This window comes from Leptonychotes weddellii, chromosome 4, assembly GCF_054177405.1.
Source record: "Leptonychotes weddellii isolate Sample4059 chromosome 4, ASM5417740v2, whole genome shotgun sequence".
Taxonomy (NCBI): domain Eukaryota; kingdom Metazoa; phylum Chordata; class Mammalia; order Carnivora; family Phocidae; genus Leptonychotes; species Leptonychotes weddellii.
Window position 1 is genome coordinate 131,205,048 of NC_138372.1, and position 17,336 is coordinate 131,222,383.

The 17,336-nt window shown below is 39.7% G+C and overlaps 1 protein-coding gene across 1 annotated transcript in view; it reads right to left on the reverse strand.

Annotated features, from left to right (window-relative positions):
* Window positions 1–1,159: 1,159 nt before the first annotated feature.
* The window catches only part of RUNX1T1 (RUNX1 partner transcriptional co-repressor 1), a 218,024-nt gene continuing 201,847 nt past the window's right edge, over window positions 1,160–17,336 (reverse strand). Inside the window, 2 exon segments of the mRNA XM_081817130.1 lie at window positions 1,160–1,263; window positions 3,926–3,941. Of these exon segments, the coding sequence (XP_081673256.1) occupies window positions 1,160–1,263; window positions 3,926–3,941 (120 nt within the window).

Here is a 17,336-nt window from a genome sequence, read left to right on the forward strand (position 1 = left end):
TGCTCTTACTTTGTGTGGAACATATTTCCTTGTAAGGGTCTAAATCCAGGATTGTTTTTGGTTTTGTCAAATACGAAGAGAAACATGTACATTGTTTTTCTCCCCTCAGGAGAATTCTCTTGGAAAGCAAGAATGAGAATCACATATTTGAATTCCTGCCTGAACACATATAACTAGCAAAATAAACACGTACAAAGCTACAGTATATGCAATGAATAGAGACAGCAAAATCTTAAAGGGCTGTTCTCCCAGGCTGATAGCTCACAGGGGATTCTGGGATGTGTGTGAGACAGAGTGGGGGGAAAAAAATCTATGCATTTGCATGTAAAATGAACATTTAAAAGAAGATTTTATGGAAATAAAGAATAATATGGACCGGTAAACAAGTTGGTCTTCCTGTCATTTTTCCTTGACTTCAACCTTTAGAAACAAAAATTTTAAATTGGCTTTCGCTTCTGTATTGGAATAAAACAAACCTTTTATTTTCATACCATAGATCTTTATATCCTTTTCTTAATGTTGAACCCAGAGCAAATAAATATAAAATAAAACCTAATCACCTTTCTCAAGAAGACATAAAATAGTAAAAGCAGAACTAGCAATAATTCCCCTTAGGCATACTAAAAATATAGAGACACTATTGTTGTTGATGGAGTAAGAAAACCAAAACAAATTATGAAATGCAGCTTTAATCCTTCAGCTTCGAAAAAAAGATCTATAGACCTTTAAGTTTTTAGTGTATTTTAACTTTATCTATATAAAGGCAATAACATAGTCATACAGTATCATTTCTCTAACAATCTCAGAATTATGGGGAGAAAATCTTTTTTTGTTTCTCTTATAGAAGGACTTTGTCAGTCAGGATATGCTAGATTATATTGTGGTCACAACCAACCACAAAAATCTCAGTGGTTTAAAACATTTATTTTTCATTCACACTGTGTCCAACAGGGGTCAGCAGGGTGTGCTGTCATCATAGACATTCAGGGGCACAGAATGACAAAGGCTCCATCATCTTATGGCGCCACCTTATCAATACGTTGCTTCAGAATCTACCAAGGCAGGAATGAGAGTGTGAGGAGCACGCCCACCATCCATAACATACTTTGACTTAGAAGTGATCTTCATCACTTCCACTCAATTTCATTGACCCAAAAAGTCACATGGCCACACCTAATTCCAAGGGGGCATGTTCCCAGAAGGAGATCCGGGTACCTTGGTGAGCACCCATGTCTACCACAGGAACTATCTGTGTTCGTTCCACTGATTAAGAAAGGAGAGTATATTTAGGGTTTAAACTTAATGTTTCTTGTACAGTCACTCATTCTAAAAGATGCTATATAATAACGTGATACCAGGGAACCCCATGTTCCAAGTTTGCCTTTCTATTTTTTTAAGATAGACGTTATGTGTACTATGATTGGGAAACATGATCTTACCCAGAGTATGACTGACTCTGTGATACAGAAAATTCATGCTGGAGTTTTACCTCATTATATAATGTCAAGTCCCAGAAGGCAAGGCACATATGCAGAATTTTCCTGATTCAAATCTAGTAGGTTTACTGAATAAAAGCACTTTATGTTATATTTGTAGCTAGATTATATCATCCAGCTGAATAATTTCTAAGATGGAGTATTCTGGCCCAAAATATATAAATCTACATTCTTTTCCTTCCTCCCTTCTTCCATTCATTCACATTTCATTCTTTCACCCATGGATTAATATATAGTCTGTAAATATCATTGAAGACCTAGTATAACCAGGCACATTAATTTTTCCATATCCAAGGATCAGGGAGAAAGAAGCTTCCTAGCCCTCAAGAAACCCACTTTAGGGAAGGAGTCAGAATATAAACAGTAACTATACCATATAAGAAGAAAAGAAGGAAACAATTGCTTTTTTTTTTAATAACCTACTACTACTTTTAATGATAATAGCTAAGAATTGTAAATATTTAATGTCAGGCACTGCTTGGTGCTACTCAGTTTATTTTTATTATACAAGTGACAGGAACCTTGAGAAAACATGTGGAGCCACCTCTTTCACCTGCATTCTGTTTGTTCTTCTTCCCACCTTCCCTGTTTCTCTGGTTTGCTCTACACCCAACCGCATGCCAAAGGCTCCCTCACCTGCCGCGAACACTACCTCTCACAGGGCTTGTCTCAGGTGCTTGTCTTCCTTTGACTCTAAATATCTTCTTCTCTTTCTCCACTTCTTCAGTACTCTATCCTATGACCCCCTCTCTTCAGTGCCATTAGGAACGCTGAGCCCCATAAGCTCTAAGGTTTATTAAAACTATGCTATGAGACTATTACATACATGAAAACGTCTCTATCCACTGATCAGCATTTATAATAACCTTTGGTTATCTGGAAGAACAAAGGTCTTTTGTCTCTTACCCTCACCAAGTCATAGCACTCAAACATGGTCTCATACCCAAGTTCTAGATATGTACCTCCAGTTACCGAAATTTTCACTTGAATATATGGAAACCTGTATGCTAAATTAACCCTAATCATCCTTCTTGAAACCAGATTCATCCCTCAAAATTTTTACTTTTGTTAAAGCTACATCCAGACATAAAATGTTTGACTCACCTACCCACCTCCAGGTCAATCGCCAAATACTATAAGATTCCTCCTATAAAATAAACCTTTGACTTTTCTTCCCTCTGCCCTTAATCCTATCCAGCCCTTATAACTTCATTTCTATATTCCTGCAAGAGCCTATTTATGTCTGATGGCTCCTCATCTGTCTTGCCTCTGACCACCTAACCCATTACCACAAGTCAACTTTCCTGAAGGGAAGTTTTTCATTTTTTGTTTCGAATTGCATTACTCCCTTCTTCAAAAGCTGTAATGGTTAGTTTTATATGTTAACTTGACTGGACCCCAGGATGCCCAGATATCTGGTTAAACATTACTTATGAGTGTGTCTGTGAAGATGTTTTGTAAGAGATTAGCGTCTGAATAGCAGACTGAGTAAAGCAAATGATCCTCCTGAATGGGGGTAGGCATCACTCAATCTGCTGAACAGAACAAAAAGGTGGAGGAAGGGAGAAAATAGGCTTTCTCTGTCTGACCTTGACCTGAGACATCAGTCATCTGCCCTTGGATGACTGGGACTTACCCAGCTTTCCCAGTTCTCCAGCTTTCAAAGAGCAAATCATGGGACTCCAGCTTCCATAATCATGTGAGCCAATTCCTTATAATAAATCTCATTAGATATAGATATATAATATTATATTTTATTTATATATATAATAAAATATTATAGATAATGATAGACATACATATATACAAAATGGTTCCATTTCTCTGGAGAGCACTGATACAACAACTGACAAAAATTTCTCATTGTCTGCAAAGTTAAAATCAATGTCCATGCCCAGATTTTAAGGCATTCCTTAATCTGGCACCTCCAATGCTCCCTCCCTGTCCTCCCTCCCAGCTATCTAGACTTCACACCACATGAATCCTCTGCTCCATTTGAGTTGCTTGTTATAGAAATGAATGCCGTGCTTCTTTCAGCCTACAAGTCATTACTCATACTGTTTAATGAATTGAAAAATCCACCCTAGTCTAAAGTACAGCCCAAATTCTACTTCTTCCAAAAAATCACACACTTCAATTCACATTTGTTTCTTCTATACCACTTGTAAACCGACCTACTCACTGTGGCCCAAGCAATGCATTGGTGCTTTGTCATTTGACTCCTCACTTTCTTGTTGGTTCCACATAAGCATGCCACATCTTTCCTATTGCACTGTAAGTTTCTTTTTAAAAAAATTTAAATTCAATTAGCCAACATATAATTCATAATTAGTTTCAGATGTAGTGTTCAATAATTTTCAGGTGCATATAACACCCAGTGCTCATCATAACACATGCCCATTGCCCAATTACCCCATCCCCCTACCCACCTCCCCTCCAGCAACTCTCAGTTTGTTTCCTATAGTTAAGAGTCTCTCATGGTTTTTCTCCCTCTCTGATGACTTCCCATTCAGTTTTTCCTCCCTTCCCTTATGATCCTCTGCCCTGTTTCTTATGTTCCACATATGAGTGAAACCATATGATAATTGTCTTTCTCTGATTGACTTATTTCACACTATAAGTTTCAAGTCAACTTGGGGCCATATTTCCTGTTTCTTTTCAACCTTTTACAGTAGCTTGCAAAATGCTTCACATATGAGGTGCTTAATAAATCGCTCTTGAATGAATGAGTAAAAAGATCTAAGAATTTTTTCAGTACTTGATCCATATTCTCTTGAGTCTTAAATTCAGATTATGTCTTTAAATCATTTTATAATCCTCTTGCATATTTTCCTAAGTATTATTTAACAACACAATTGTGTTTTATAATGTTAGACAAGAGCATAAATGAGAATACTAAATAAAGGATACGACTATGATATGGTCTTGAAAGGTTCTTATAGACAATAGTAGTATCATTAACAACATTTTTAGGCAGAGAAACATGTTTCAAAGTTCATATTAATAAGGGAATCAGTCTGCTCTGGAAATAACCAAAAGTTGAGAAAGTCTGTTCCTATGGGATTGGCTTCAAGCATTTGGAGGTTCAGAGTTCCCAAAACACCACCCCTTCCCTATAGTAATGAGAAGAGTCTCCTCACCCTAGTATAGCATTAATCAGGAATTTGTTTGTACAGAAAGTATAAGCTGGGAGGACTTGGGGATGCAGACAATAAAGCTCATTTTGATCTAAAAAATGAGAATATGTGCTCTCTGGTAATCTTCATTCCAATCTTACTCAACTTTCCTTTTCTTTTTTTCCTACTTATTACATAATTATTCTGCTTCTCCTATCTAAGCAGTCTCTTTCTGTTTTTAAAGATTCTATCTATTTATTTGAGAGAGAGAGAGAGAGAGAGCATGAGTGGGGAGGACAGACAGAAGGAGAGAAAGAAGCAGGCTCCCCACAGAGCAGGGAGCCCAATGCAGGGCTCGGTCCCAGGACCCCGGGATCATGATCTGAGCTGAAGGCAGATGATTAACCGACTGAGCCACCCAGGCACACCTAAGCAGTCTTTTTCTTTTAAAAAGCTTGAATTTGTTCTAGAGAATTCTATTCTTGGATTACATTTCCACACACTCATCCAGAGTAATATGTGTATAAAGATACCATGCATTTACAATTGCTTGAATTTATCAAACAATACTGTGTCATTCATATATAGACATATGTCCATCCTATCTCACTTGATAACAGGTGCTGGAAGGCTTCCTTCCCACACACCATCTCTCTGGTGTCAAAGAAACCACCCTCTGTTTAAAGAGGCTTGTGTATGCTGTGGGCAGGTAAAGTAATAGTTTTCAACAAATCCCAGACCTTGGGCAGGTCTCAATTCTTCCAGATGATCTTTAGCTGTCAATGACAGGCAGGTGTCAGTGGATGGTCCTCTCCAGACTGCAGTGAAAAAACTGAGCTCATGGCTCATTAGCCCAGACCACATACAGAGCTCACTCTAATGGCAACAATGTTCCATCGGCAACTTGGCTCCACTCAGCTCCTGACATAGTGGATGGGCTGAGCTGGGTCATCCTCTGATGCTGTCTTTCAGAGTCAACACTGGACCATTTTGTACCTCTGAGGGAATTAGAATAAGGCACTCTTCCTCAAGAGAGTTTCCTTTCATCTGTCAGAAAATTGTCATAATATCCTGATTTTGTGGGAACAAGATGGTCTTCTGCTATCTCCAGAAAATTGTCATATCGAATATACAAATCTGTGCTGTCTATCATGTGAATGGCACTGTCCTAGATGTGCTCGTGCAGTGTGCACCTGCACATCCATCCGTGCAATGCCCCGTTGACCTCATCACCCAACTCTTTATCTCATGCCTCTCAGTTTCTCCAAAGTCCTGCTCCATCCAACCCTTTTGTTTTTGGTGAGCTTCTTTGTCTTATTCTTAATCGGAATGGAAATTCTTCTAGTGTTTCTTCATGAACCCTGATGCTGGCTTTTGGTTTGAAGTACCTGTATTTTTCATCATAAATTTGAAATATCCATCTAGGTCTATTTGTTAACAGGTATTTTTTTTTAATTCAAAATAGGATTTTTTTTAAGATTTTTTTAATCTGTAGAAGAGTACAAACTTGTATTGCTCCTTTTGGGGGCAATTTGGTAATAATTACCAAATTTCAAATACATATCCTTTAACTCAACAATTCTAGTTCTAGGTATTTAACCTACAGATATCAAGGGTGTAAAATGTACACTTCAGGATATTCAATATAAGAAGAAACCCTCAAATAATCTAAGTATCCTTCAATAGGAGATTGATTAAGCAAACTGTGGTACATAACTATGAGAGAATATTAAACAGACCTTAAGAAGAACAGGTTCTGACAATATGTGTAAACCAGAAAAGATTTTTAAGATTCATTCACACATCCATTTATTCATCCATTTGTTATTTCAACAAATACTTACCAAGTGCCTACTTACATGATAGTCACTGTTCTAGGTATGGCTATTCCATAGGAATGAGATAAATGTGATCCCTGCCCCATGGAGCTTACAGTTGGGAGAAACAGAAAATAAACAAATCAATAAATAACATAATATTATACAGTAATTAGTGCTAGAAGGAAAAATAATACCAAACAAGGGAATAGAGAGTGGTGGAGGCAGTACTATTTTAGATCGCATCGTCTGGATCACAAGTCCTCTCTGAAAAGATAAGGGGCCAGATTGAAATGAGGAGGTAGGGCATGCAAATATCAGTGGGAAAACAGTGCAGGAGGGAGAACAGTAGGTTCAAAGACCAGAAGTAAGGGTGGTACCTGCCCATGTTTGAGAAATAGCAGAAAGGACAGTGTGCTCAGGGCTGGTAAGAGAAGAGAAAGGTAGAAGATGAAGTTGAAGATTTAATTGATTTTATAGGGCTTGACATCTTTTTTTTAACCAAAAAATACCATTACATTACATTACAAAAGGACATGAAATTTTCCTCGGTTCTTGGTAAAAGCTGTCAAATTGTTTTCTATGAAATCAACAACAATTTGAATATCCACCTGCAGTGTGTAAGTATTCCCATGACAGTGTATCCTCACCAACATGAAGGATTATAACTTTTGAAATAACTGATCATTCCCATGTGCTGCCTTCATTGTTGTAATTTGCACTTTGAAATTAAAAATAGTTAAACTTTTGTGATATTCAATGCTCTCTTTTACATATTTTCCAGATCCCAAATCATAAAGGGACCATATTCCTATCCACTCTTTCTGTGGCACGGCAAGCTCTCTGGCACTGTCATACAGTGAATTGATGAACTGATTCAGTGATGTGTTTGGGCCAACTCATACTAGCTAACAAGATCCAACTGTGAAATTTTCAGGAGTTTTGCAAGCCAGTTGTTAAACAATTCGTAGCATGAAATTGACTACGGTGGGAGTATTCACACCATGTAAATTGACAAATACTACAAATCAAGACTTTTTTTTTTTTTTTAGTAGAACCAGCTTACCAGCACACCTCTGGTTTAAGCAATCTCTTAAGTTACAAAATAATTAAGATAAAATTATTGCCGGGTACCTGGGTGGCTCAGAGGGTTAAGCGTCTGCCTTCGGCTCAGGTCATGATCCCAGGGTCCTGGGATCGAGTCCTGCATCGGGGTCCCTGCTCCTTGGGAGCCTGCTTCTTCCTCTGCTTCTCTCTCTCTGTGTCTCTCATGAACAAATAAAATAAAATCTTTAAAAAAAAAAAGATAAAATTATTGCCTCTGGGAATTATTTGAGGCATCCAAACCTCTATCAAGAGCTCAGTGCTTCCCTCTAATCCCTCTGAAAGGGATCCAGCCCATAATTTGCCATGGTAGAAGTAGGATTTTCCACAGGGGAAGCAAAGAGGTAAAGAGGTTAAAAGAACCTGGTTCAGTATGTAGTTCTTTTTTGAGAAATTTTCTCTCTCTTTCTCTCTGTCTCTCTGCCAGTGCCATTTGGGAGATATGTTGCCTTTTCAGATTTTTGTCTCCCAGTATCTCTTAGAACCAGGTTGCGGCTCAAAGCAGAAGAAAGAAAGAAGGAAGGAAGGAAGGAAGGAAGGAAGGAGAAAGGAAGGAAGAAAGGAAGAAAGGAAGAAAGGAAGAAAGAAAGAAAGAAAGAAAGAAAGAAAGAAAGAAAGAAAGAAAGAAAGAAAGAAAGAAAGAAAAAGTAAAAATGAGCAAGACACTGGGCCAGCCTTTGACCTAGGTGCCATGGAGGGGCACTGAGTAGGAGAGCAAACAAAGACTGAGGACCACTGCCTAGATTTTCCTTGTTATGGACAGAACATTCGTACTTCCCCACATTCATGTGTTGAAATCCTAACTGATGTGATGATATTAGGAGGTGTGGCTTTGGGAGGTGATTAGGTCATGAGGTTGGAGCCTTCATGAATGGAATTAGTGTCTTTATGGAAGGGTTCCCACAAGGCTCTTAGCCCCTTCTGCCATGTGTGAAGGTGTGAAGGTGGCCACCTATGAACCAAGAAGTGGGCCCTCGCCAGACACTCAGTCTTGCAGCATCTTGATCTTGGACTTCCTGGCCTCCAGAACTGTGAGAAATAAATGTTTGCTGTTTAAGCCACCCAGTCTATGGGATTTTGTTATCATAGCAGCCCAAATGGATTCAGACAATTCTCCTGGTATATTTTCGGTGTGGTGACTGGCCAGTGATTCAGAGCTTGGGGAACTTGGCTGTAGTGAGTGGAATTGTGTCCACCAGAAAAATAAGTTCCAAACTCTAGTACCTGTGAATGTAACTTTATTTTAGAGAAGTAGGGACTTGGCAGACATAATCAAGTTTAGACGAGGTCATACTGAATTAGGGAGGACCCTAAATCCAATGACTGGTTTCCTCACAAGAGAAAGGAGAGGGATACTTCAATAGAGAGATACAAAGGAGACCCAGAGAGGCAAGGCCATGTGATGGTAGAGGCAGAGAGTGTATGGAGGCAGCTATAAGCCCAGAGGTGCCGGCGACCACAGGAAATTAGGAAAAGGCAAGAAAGGACTTTTTCTTAGGACTTCCTAGGGAGCATGGCCCTCTAACACCTTGATTTTGGACTTCAGGCTTCCAGAACTATGAAAGAATAAATTTCTGTTGTTTTAAGCCACCAAATTTGTGGTACTTTGCTATAGCGGCCTAGGAAGTTCGTACATTGACATCTCTATGTCTCTTCTTCATGAGGAAACTAGTAGATTACCAAATCTAAAACCATGGTTTATAACTATCCCCTTCTCTATACTCTATAAAACAGAACATTATGTTTTAAAGGAATGCTTATGTAATATGGTATTTTTAGGAGTAAAATTATTTGGAAAACTTCATGTATTATAAGTAACTAGTAATGTGGATACACATCCATTTGTCAGGAGAACTGTTGCATCATGTTGTGTTAAATGCCATTTTAAAATCAGGAAGAACTGAGATAGAAGAAAGAAATATGAAAATGTAAACTTAGTATTGATTTCCTGAAAACAAACAAGTAGTGTGATTTAGGTTTAGTAATAATCTACCAAAGTAGTGGAAACATACTGAAAAATGTTTCTGTAAAATCCAGAGGAACTCAGAATAAGCAATAAACAGCATGAGTTTATAACAACCAACCCATGCCAGAGGAACTTGATTGATTTCCTTTCAGTTTCATTACAAAATTAGAACACAAAAGGAATCCTGTAGTAGACACTGTATATTTGAGCATTAGAAAAATACTTAATTGGATCTCATGAAATCCTGCTTTAAAATTGAAGTAAAATTGGCCTACACACAAACACATTCGCACAAATGGAAACGGGTGAGAGGAATATAAACAAGGAATAATGATAAACAGCAACAGACTGAGTGTATGAAAGAGGCATCCAGTGGTGAGTCAAAAGAATCAGGCTTAGGCAGAGTTCCGTTTAATATCAACTGTAATAATCTAGAAAAATGGATTGCATTCCATGTGGTCATTAAAATAGTATAGGATACTGATTAGTGGAGTCCTTGAACCCCATGGAGACTAGTAATCCAATGGGGTCAACTCAGCACAAAAATGTAGCTCAGATGTAAAATGAATTTTGCCATTAAGAAAGAGAGAGAGAGAGAGAATGATGAAGGCCTAGGGGGTAGGGATGGTGGTGGGAGGGGTTACAGCATCCAGAGACTAACTACACAATGATGAGTAAAACATAACACAATGGTGTTCAAGCCTAAACAAAAGACTTCATATTGATTTAGAGACTGGCGTGTGCTGCGTTGTTAGAAAAGCTCACTTGGGTCTGAGACTGTAAATAAATGAAGTCTACTAAAAAAATAAGGAAGTAGTTTTCCCCACTAATTTGTGTCACAAAATTAAATATCAGTGAGGACTTTTCTCATCTCCCTGGTAGAGATTCCTCAGCAGATTATAAAAGTAATTCTTACTGCTATATGTCTTAAAGTAATAGATCTCCCTCTGGGTATATAATAAAGTATGATAAGAAAGATTGTGTGGGTTGACTGACATGTAAGTAAATATCCATTCACTTAGAAAATATTTACTAAGCACTTACTATGTGATATAGATCCTTATGTAGGTGCATGTCATTTACTAGTGAACAAAATTAAGGTCTGCTCTCATACAGCTTACATGCTAATGGAGTTAACCAGAAGACAAACAAACACGATGCGGAAAAATAAATGGGAGTAAGATGGAGTAAGGGGGCATGTGCTATTTTAGACAGATGGTCAGGGACGGCAACTCTGAGAAGGCAACTCTTGAGTGGAAAACCAAATTGAGGGGGTAAACCATACAGATATATATGATGAGAATTTTCCAGAAAGATAAAATAGACACTGCAAAGGCAGGAGAATATTCAATGTGCTCAGGAAGCAGCAAGAAGGCCAGCAGGACAGGAGCAGGTAAGTCAGCAGGAAAGTGGCCGGTGATAAAGCCCAGAAGTAATCCGAGAGTAGATCCTATAGGGTTTTATTATAGCTGCAGTGGTCATAGACAACACGACTCGGGTCTGCTGTGTGGAGCATGGTTGCCTGAGAAATCCAGCTGTCATCCCACTGGAGTCACTCCCACATTTGCGCCAAGGCCACGTGACCTCTAGGTTGCCCCCCCCCCCCATCGATGCCTGAACACAGTAGGAGTGCACGCAGAGGCCCATTCCTGCCCACTGCAGGGCTTCTCAGAAAGTGGTCTTTGACTTGGAGACCTGTGAACCCGTCACTACAATGTCCAGCGCGGTCTTCCCTGTCCTCCATCGGTGCCCACCACCACCGCCGCTGTCATCTTCCCCACCTCTGGACAGAAGACACCGCTCACCTCTTGTCTATTTCTTCCCAAGTGTAGGATGGGTCCTTTCCCTGAAATCATAAAGCCCCTCGTAAAATAAATTGGGTCATATGTGCATCTAACTTATGTGAATCATGAATCAACTGCAATTACTCAGCACCAAGAAAAGAGAGAGGCAAGGGGGGTGGGCAGGGGGAGAGACCATTGAAATAATGAAGTATGGGCCATTCTGTCCACAGTTTCTGTCCATGTGACTATTCACCAAACATTAGTCTCAGGCCCTCACGCCCCTTATTGTGAGAACATTTTGCAGCTCCAAGTATAATTTAAAGACATGTATTCTGGGAACTTGATGCAAGGGGATCATGGATACACATCCGTAGTGTGACATGGTGCAAATATCACTGGGAAGGAAACTTAGAAGAGAGCCTCTGCATTGCACTGTCATTATTCCACAGCCAGGCATAGGCAGTCATCACACCCCATGGCCCAGACTGCAGGAAAGAGGGGCCTGCCCAGGCCCGCAGGCTGGTCACGGGGCGGCGTACCACGAGAGAATGTGCCCTGCGCCCACATCACTGTACAGCTTGGCCTCAGACAGGCTGGACAGCACCCAGTTTCTCTGAGAACCAGAAAGTATTTCAAGAGATGTCCAGGCTCAGAAACAGTGGTAGTAGTTACATCTTTTTAAGGCCAAAGTCTACACATGAGAGCCCAAGGAAGATCCTGACCCACCTGTACGTCCTGCTGACACCAGCTAACAGCCTTGCTGTGTCTTCACCAACTGGCTGTCCAGCTGAGCCAGCTCTCCGCTAAGCGGCCAGAAGCAAGGAGAAAGTTAACCTCCAGAGGCATTCAGCTTGTCTCTCAGCAGTACACGTAACCTCTAAATAGAAGTCGACTACTACATCTGATAAACAATCCAAGAAAGGCAATTTGATGGGCTTCCCTTTCTGTCCCATTCATTTTTTTGTGTTTCCCTGAAGCAAAATTACTCTCTTAGCTTCTTTAATACTATGTATATAAAAACTACAATTTCTGGGACATCTGGGTGGCTCCGTTGCTTAAGCAACTGCCTTTGGCTCAGGTCATGATCCCAGGGTCCTGGGATCGAGTCCCACATCGGGCTCCCTGCTCAGTGTGAGCCTGCTTCTCCCTCTGCTTGCCACTCCCCCTGCTTGTGTGCTCTCCCCCACCCCTGACAAATAAATAAAATCTTTAAGAAAACCTATAACTTCCATAGGTCTTGATATATATGCTAGGAGAGTGAGACTCAGAAACAAATTGGTTTTTTTCCTAAATAGCTCCATCAGTAAGGGGTAATATTTGTAACAGACATTTTAGTCCCTCCTCTCTGTCAAGCTTTGTCGTAAAAAAGTATTTCATTTAATTATAGGAGCTGTGATTTTTCTCATTTCACCAATAAGGGAATTGCAAATAAAGTTATTAAATGATTTGTCCAAGATCCAAGAGGCAGAGCCAAGATTTGATTCCAGGAATGCCTGAACTCAAACCTCAGACTCTTCATAAAGCCCAGAACGAGGCACCAGCCCACCTCATCCTGAGGCCCTCCTCCCTCCTAGCCACGAAGAACCTTGCTATTGCGCTTGTGATGAGAAAAGTTTCTGAACTGGGAGGCATTCTTGAGCAAAGAGTTTGTGATCAACTCTCCCAAAGAAGAATCTCTACAGATATTTTTGGTAATGCAGCCTTTGCAAACCTATTTATTTAAATACTTATGTAGTGTGTGCTTGGTGTAAATGTTTTACAGAGATAAGCTCATTTAATTCAATTCCCATAATAAACCTATGAGGTAGAAACTTTTATCTCCATTTTACAGAATCTTGCCTAAGGTCGATAGCTCGGAAGCGGTGAGGGGAGGCTTCAGCCCAGGCGGGGAGGCTCGCTGTCAGTGTTCTTTGCCATGAGACCCAGCGGCTTCTCACGCGCAGCCTGGAAGCAACTTTCCTGTGGACATCCCTTGGTGGGAAAATGACAGATGAGTCCTAGCGGAAGCGAAACGATTAGCAAGTTGTTTTCTTAAGGAAGTATTCCCCAGCCCCCCTTCCCTCCACAAGGCCAGATCCCGGCCCCATCTCTGTGTTCCTTGCCTGGTCTCCTCTCCTGCAGACAATGTAACGGAGAGCTAAATCATGACCTCTGAAGCCACACAGAGCTGGGTTTGCATCTCCACTCTCCCACCTATCAGCTGAGGAAGCTTAGGGATATATTTAGCCTGTTTGGGCCTCAGTGTCCTTAGCTCTAAAATGGAGCAACAAAAACAACTGTCGATAGCAAACTGCCAAAACATCATAGGTTTTCTGTAAAGCTTAAATTAAGTAAGATAGAAAAGCATTTAAGTGGTAGTAAGTACTCAATAAACTTAGCGTTTTTTATCCTTGCTATCACACTCTTTTGTGATTAAATCTCTTTACTATCTATATCCCCCCAATATACAATAAGCGCCTTGTAGCCCCCGTGTTTGACACACAGGAAACATTCAGAAAATATTCATTGAGTGAACCATGTCCTCATTCCTCCTTCGGAGATATTCCTTCTTTTAGAAGCTCTTCTCTCCTTCTGAGCTCACAACGCCGCTCTTAATATTCCCCGTGGAAACATCGACACAGAGCTGTCCCCAGTACGCCTCGTGCCGTCGCTGATCCCGTAGCACGCTCTACGTCTGCACGTATGTGAACTCCAGGCTTGCTTTCTCCACAATTTCTCTCTAACCGCGCAGGTTTCCTGTATGATGTGCCTGTTGAGTACAGTCTGAAAATGGAGAGTGAATGGAGATAATGTGGTATATTATTTTGTGGAATATAAAAGATAATTCCTGCATTCCATTCCAGATGTCTACACAAAGTGAAGTTCTTTTTTTTTTTTTTCCACGATCTGCTTGTCAATAAATACAATTTTAGGGAAAAATGCTATTTTTTTCTGCATATATATTTAAATGTTTTCAAAGTTGTTTTTCAAAGAGGAGTGATATTGCCCTAGGGAAAATTATGTGAGATACTAGGTCTAGAGCTTTTTATAACAAGTGGAGAACAGTTACATTCACCATCTTAATGTTACTTTTAAACTAAATCTCTAAAGTGGGACAAGCTCTAAGAGAGAATCCCTTTTTCTGGCCCTCGTCATTTTCTGTTTCTCTCCGTTGACTCAATGTCCTTTCCCATGGTTCAGTTATTCACCTGTCCTTGTCCCTGTAAGGAATGAGATGAGCAATCCGCCTAAACTCTGCTAGTTTGTCAGTGGACTTGGCCTCATTCTGGATCTCACACAAGCACTGGAGGACAAGGTGTTTCATAGAGCACAGATCATTCTCTTCAATGACTTCCCCTGCAGAAACCAATAAAGCTTCCAGTCTCCATTTCAATTGGCTCACTATCCTTACCATTTCTATCTGTATGTATCCCAGGCTTTGTAGTGAAAATGTTTTTTTTAAGAAGCCCTGTTCCTACTAATCATCTGAATATTACTTTTTAAACAATTTTTACAGGTAGTGTTTGCAAGGTTCTCCTTTAAAATTGCATTGTTTCTGTCACGCTCTCCTTCTTTACAAGGTTAATATAAACCTTAGACTTGTCATGATCTAATTTAATTATTTTGAACTTTTGGACCTCTTGTAGGGCAGATGGACACTTAGTTACTGGGTTGTTTGATGTGCCTTTTGATAGGTGACTTAGCTAGAAGACTCTCATCTCTACTGGGACTAGTTCCAAAGAAAGTTTTAATGTTTATACGACACTCAAATTCAAAGACAGAAATAACCTGTGACAATAATAAGCCAGAATATATATACTTTGGAAATTGGTTTGCAGAAGGACTTTGTAAAAGGTATTAAACACTCACATTAGTCTGTGAATTTGAAGAACACAGGAAGCACAAAGAAATCTGGCAAAACAAACTCACACATGTTCTTAAAGAAAAATCTATAGTTCCTCCCTTACTTATATAACTTATAACCTACATAAGTAGTTCTTTCCACTACATAGATGGTAAAAACAAAAAAGCTCTTTTTCCACTGCTCCTAATAATTGAAGATGAAGCTAAGACCCCAAGCCACTCCAGGAAAACCTATCTGCACCCTAATATTTTCGTTATCACTCTACACGTTTAACGTACTAAATTCTGTACTAAATTCTGTCAGCAAGGTAGCATGTCCATCCACAACTGCTCCAGTCAACAAGGCCAACAGTTCCTGAGAATGTAGGAGTCAAAACACTGGGGTGAAGTGGCTGCAATCTATTTAAGCAACTAGAAACCTTGCTGAAAAGTACTTAGGTAGAAAGATTCTTTGACATGACTGAGTTGAAATCACATCAATTCACATTACTGCTCTGCTCTTTCTCAGACCACACAGTGGCTCCTACATGGCTCCTCATGGCAACTCATATCAAACCTAGCCCTCATACTTCTCTCTCCAAACTTATCTGGGTCTTTCTCTTCCAGCTTTTTCATGTCAGCCATGATGGCCTTCTTTTAGTTCCCTGAACACATCGAGAGCTTTCCTTCATGTGCAGCTTCTGTACATGCTCTTACCTCCACATAGAATATTTCCCTGCCCATTCCCAAACATACACCTGCACGCCACCACCAGACCCCACCTGATTGTAGACTTTTTTATAATTGTTCTTTAATTTTAAGCTAAAGTATCACCCCTTAGACTTTCCCTAGCCACCCTATAAAAGTAGGTCCCCTGAATTCATTATCACAGTATTCAACTTGTTTTCCTTACAGCGTTTATTATAATTTATAATTATATATATGCATGTAAACAAATTTAAACAAAAAACATATATATTTCCTTTGTTTATTTATTATCTGCCCCTCACCCCAGCTCAAAAGACTATGCCTGTTTCTCATTCTACCTCCAAGTACAGCACACATCATGTAATAGACACTTGGTAAAGGAATGTTTAAGGTACAACTAAATGGACAAATGTGAAATAGGAACTACAAAGGGGATACAGAAAGAATGATAAAACAATACGTCTGGTAGTAACCATCTCCTAAGTATTTAAAGATCTTATATTCAATGTCATTGTCCCCTACCAGAGTTCCTCAAGCTTCTCAGCTTAATAGAATCACATGGGGGTTTTTTTTGTTTTTGTTTGTTTGTTTGTTTGTTTTAAGTACCAGGTGCATAGGCTTCATCTCAAAGCAATTAAATCTGAATCTCCGGGAGATGCATACCATGTTTTGGTAGTTTTAAAAGTTCTCTAGATAATTCTAATGTGCAACTAACTCTAGCTTATTCCAGTGGTTCTCAAACGTGAACTGCATTGGAATCCTGGAGAGTTCGTGAAAACATAGAATAACAAAATAAAATTTAAGTGAATAAATAAAACAGAGTTTTGGGTCCCACTCCCAGAGTTTCTAATGAGTGTGCATTTCTAATGGGTTCTCAGGTGATGCTGAAGCTGCTGGTCTGGGATAGTTTATGCTTTCAGGTAGTTTGCATTGGGCTTAACTCTTATGGAGGGAAACAAAAAAGGCTTGAAATGAAAATAACAGGATGTTTTCGGCATAGTTTCCAAGCTAATCGCTTCCATGTTGCTCACAATTGAGTAGAGATGCCAGAAGTCACAGAATGCCATTCAGCTGAGGGATGGAGGCACCAGGAAAGCCAGTACGTTGGCAACATACACTGCACTAATTGTATATAAAGAATCATGAGAAGAAAAGGCCGAAAGCCTCCCAGTGAAGAAAGACGATGCCATGTGTCTCCAAATTGCTTATAACTTCTCTATCAAGGCAATCATAAACTCAATTCTACTAATAATGCCATCTTTGAATAGACTGACTTCTAGATGTGATTTTAAGAAATATCTTTACATCTGCATGCAGCATGCAGCCTGTTGGCTTTTAGTAAGTTAACATGCACTTGGAGTAGCAATTAACTGTGCCATTGCTTTAAACTTGTCCTTAATGTCTAATAATGCTTCATCTTGAGTGTTCCAGCAGTCTGAGGGGGTCAGTTTCCCGGGTGAAGGCACGGGATGCAATGCATCTTTAAATGCAGCCAGGCTGATCTACACACTTAAAAGCTTCAG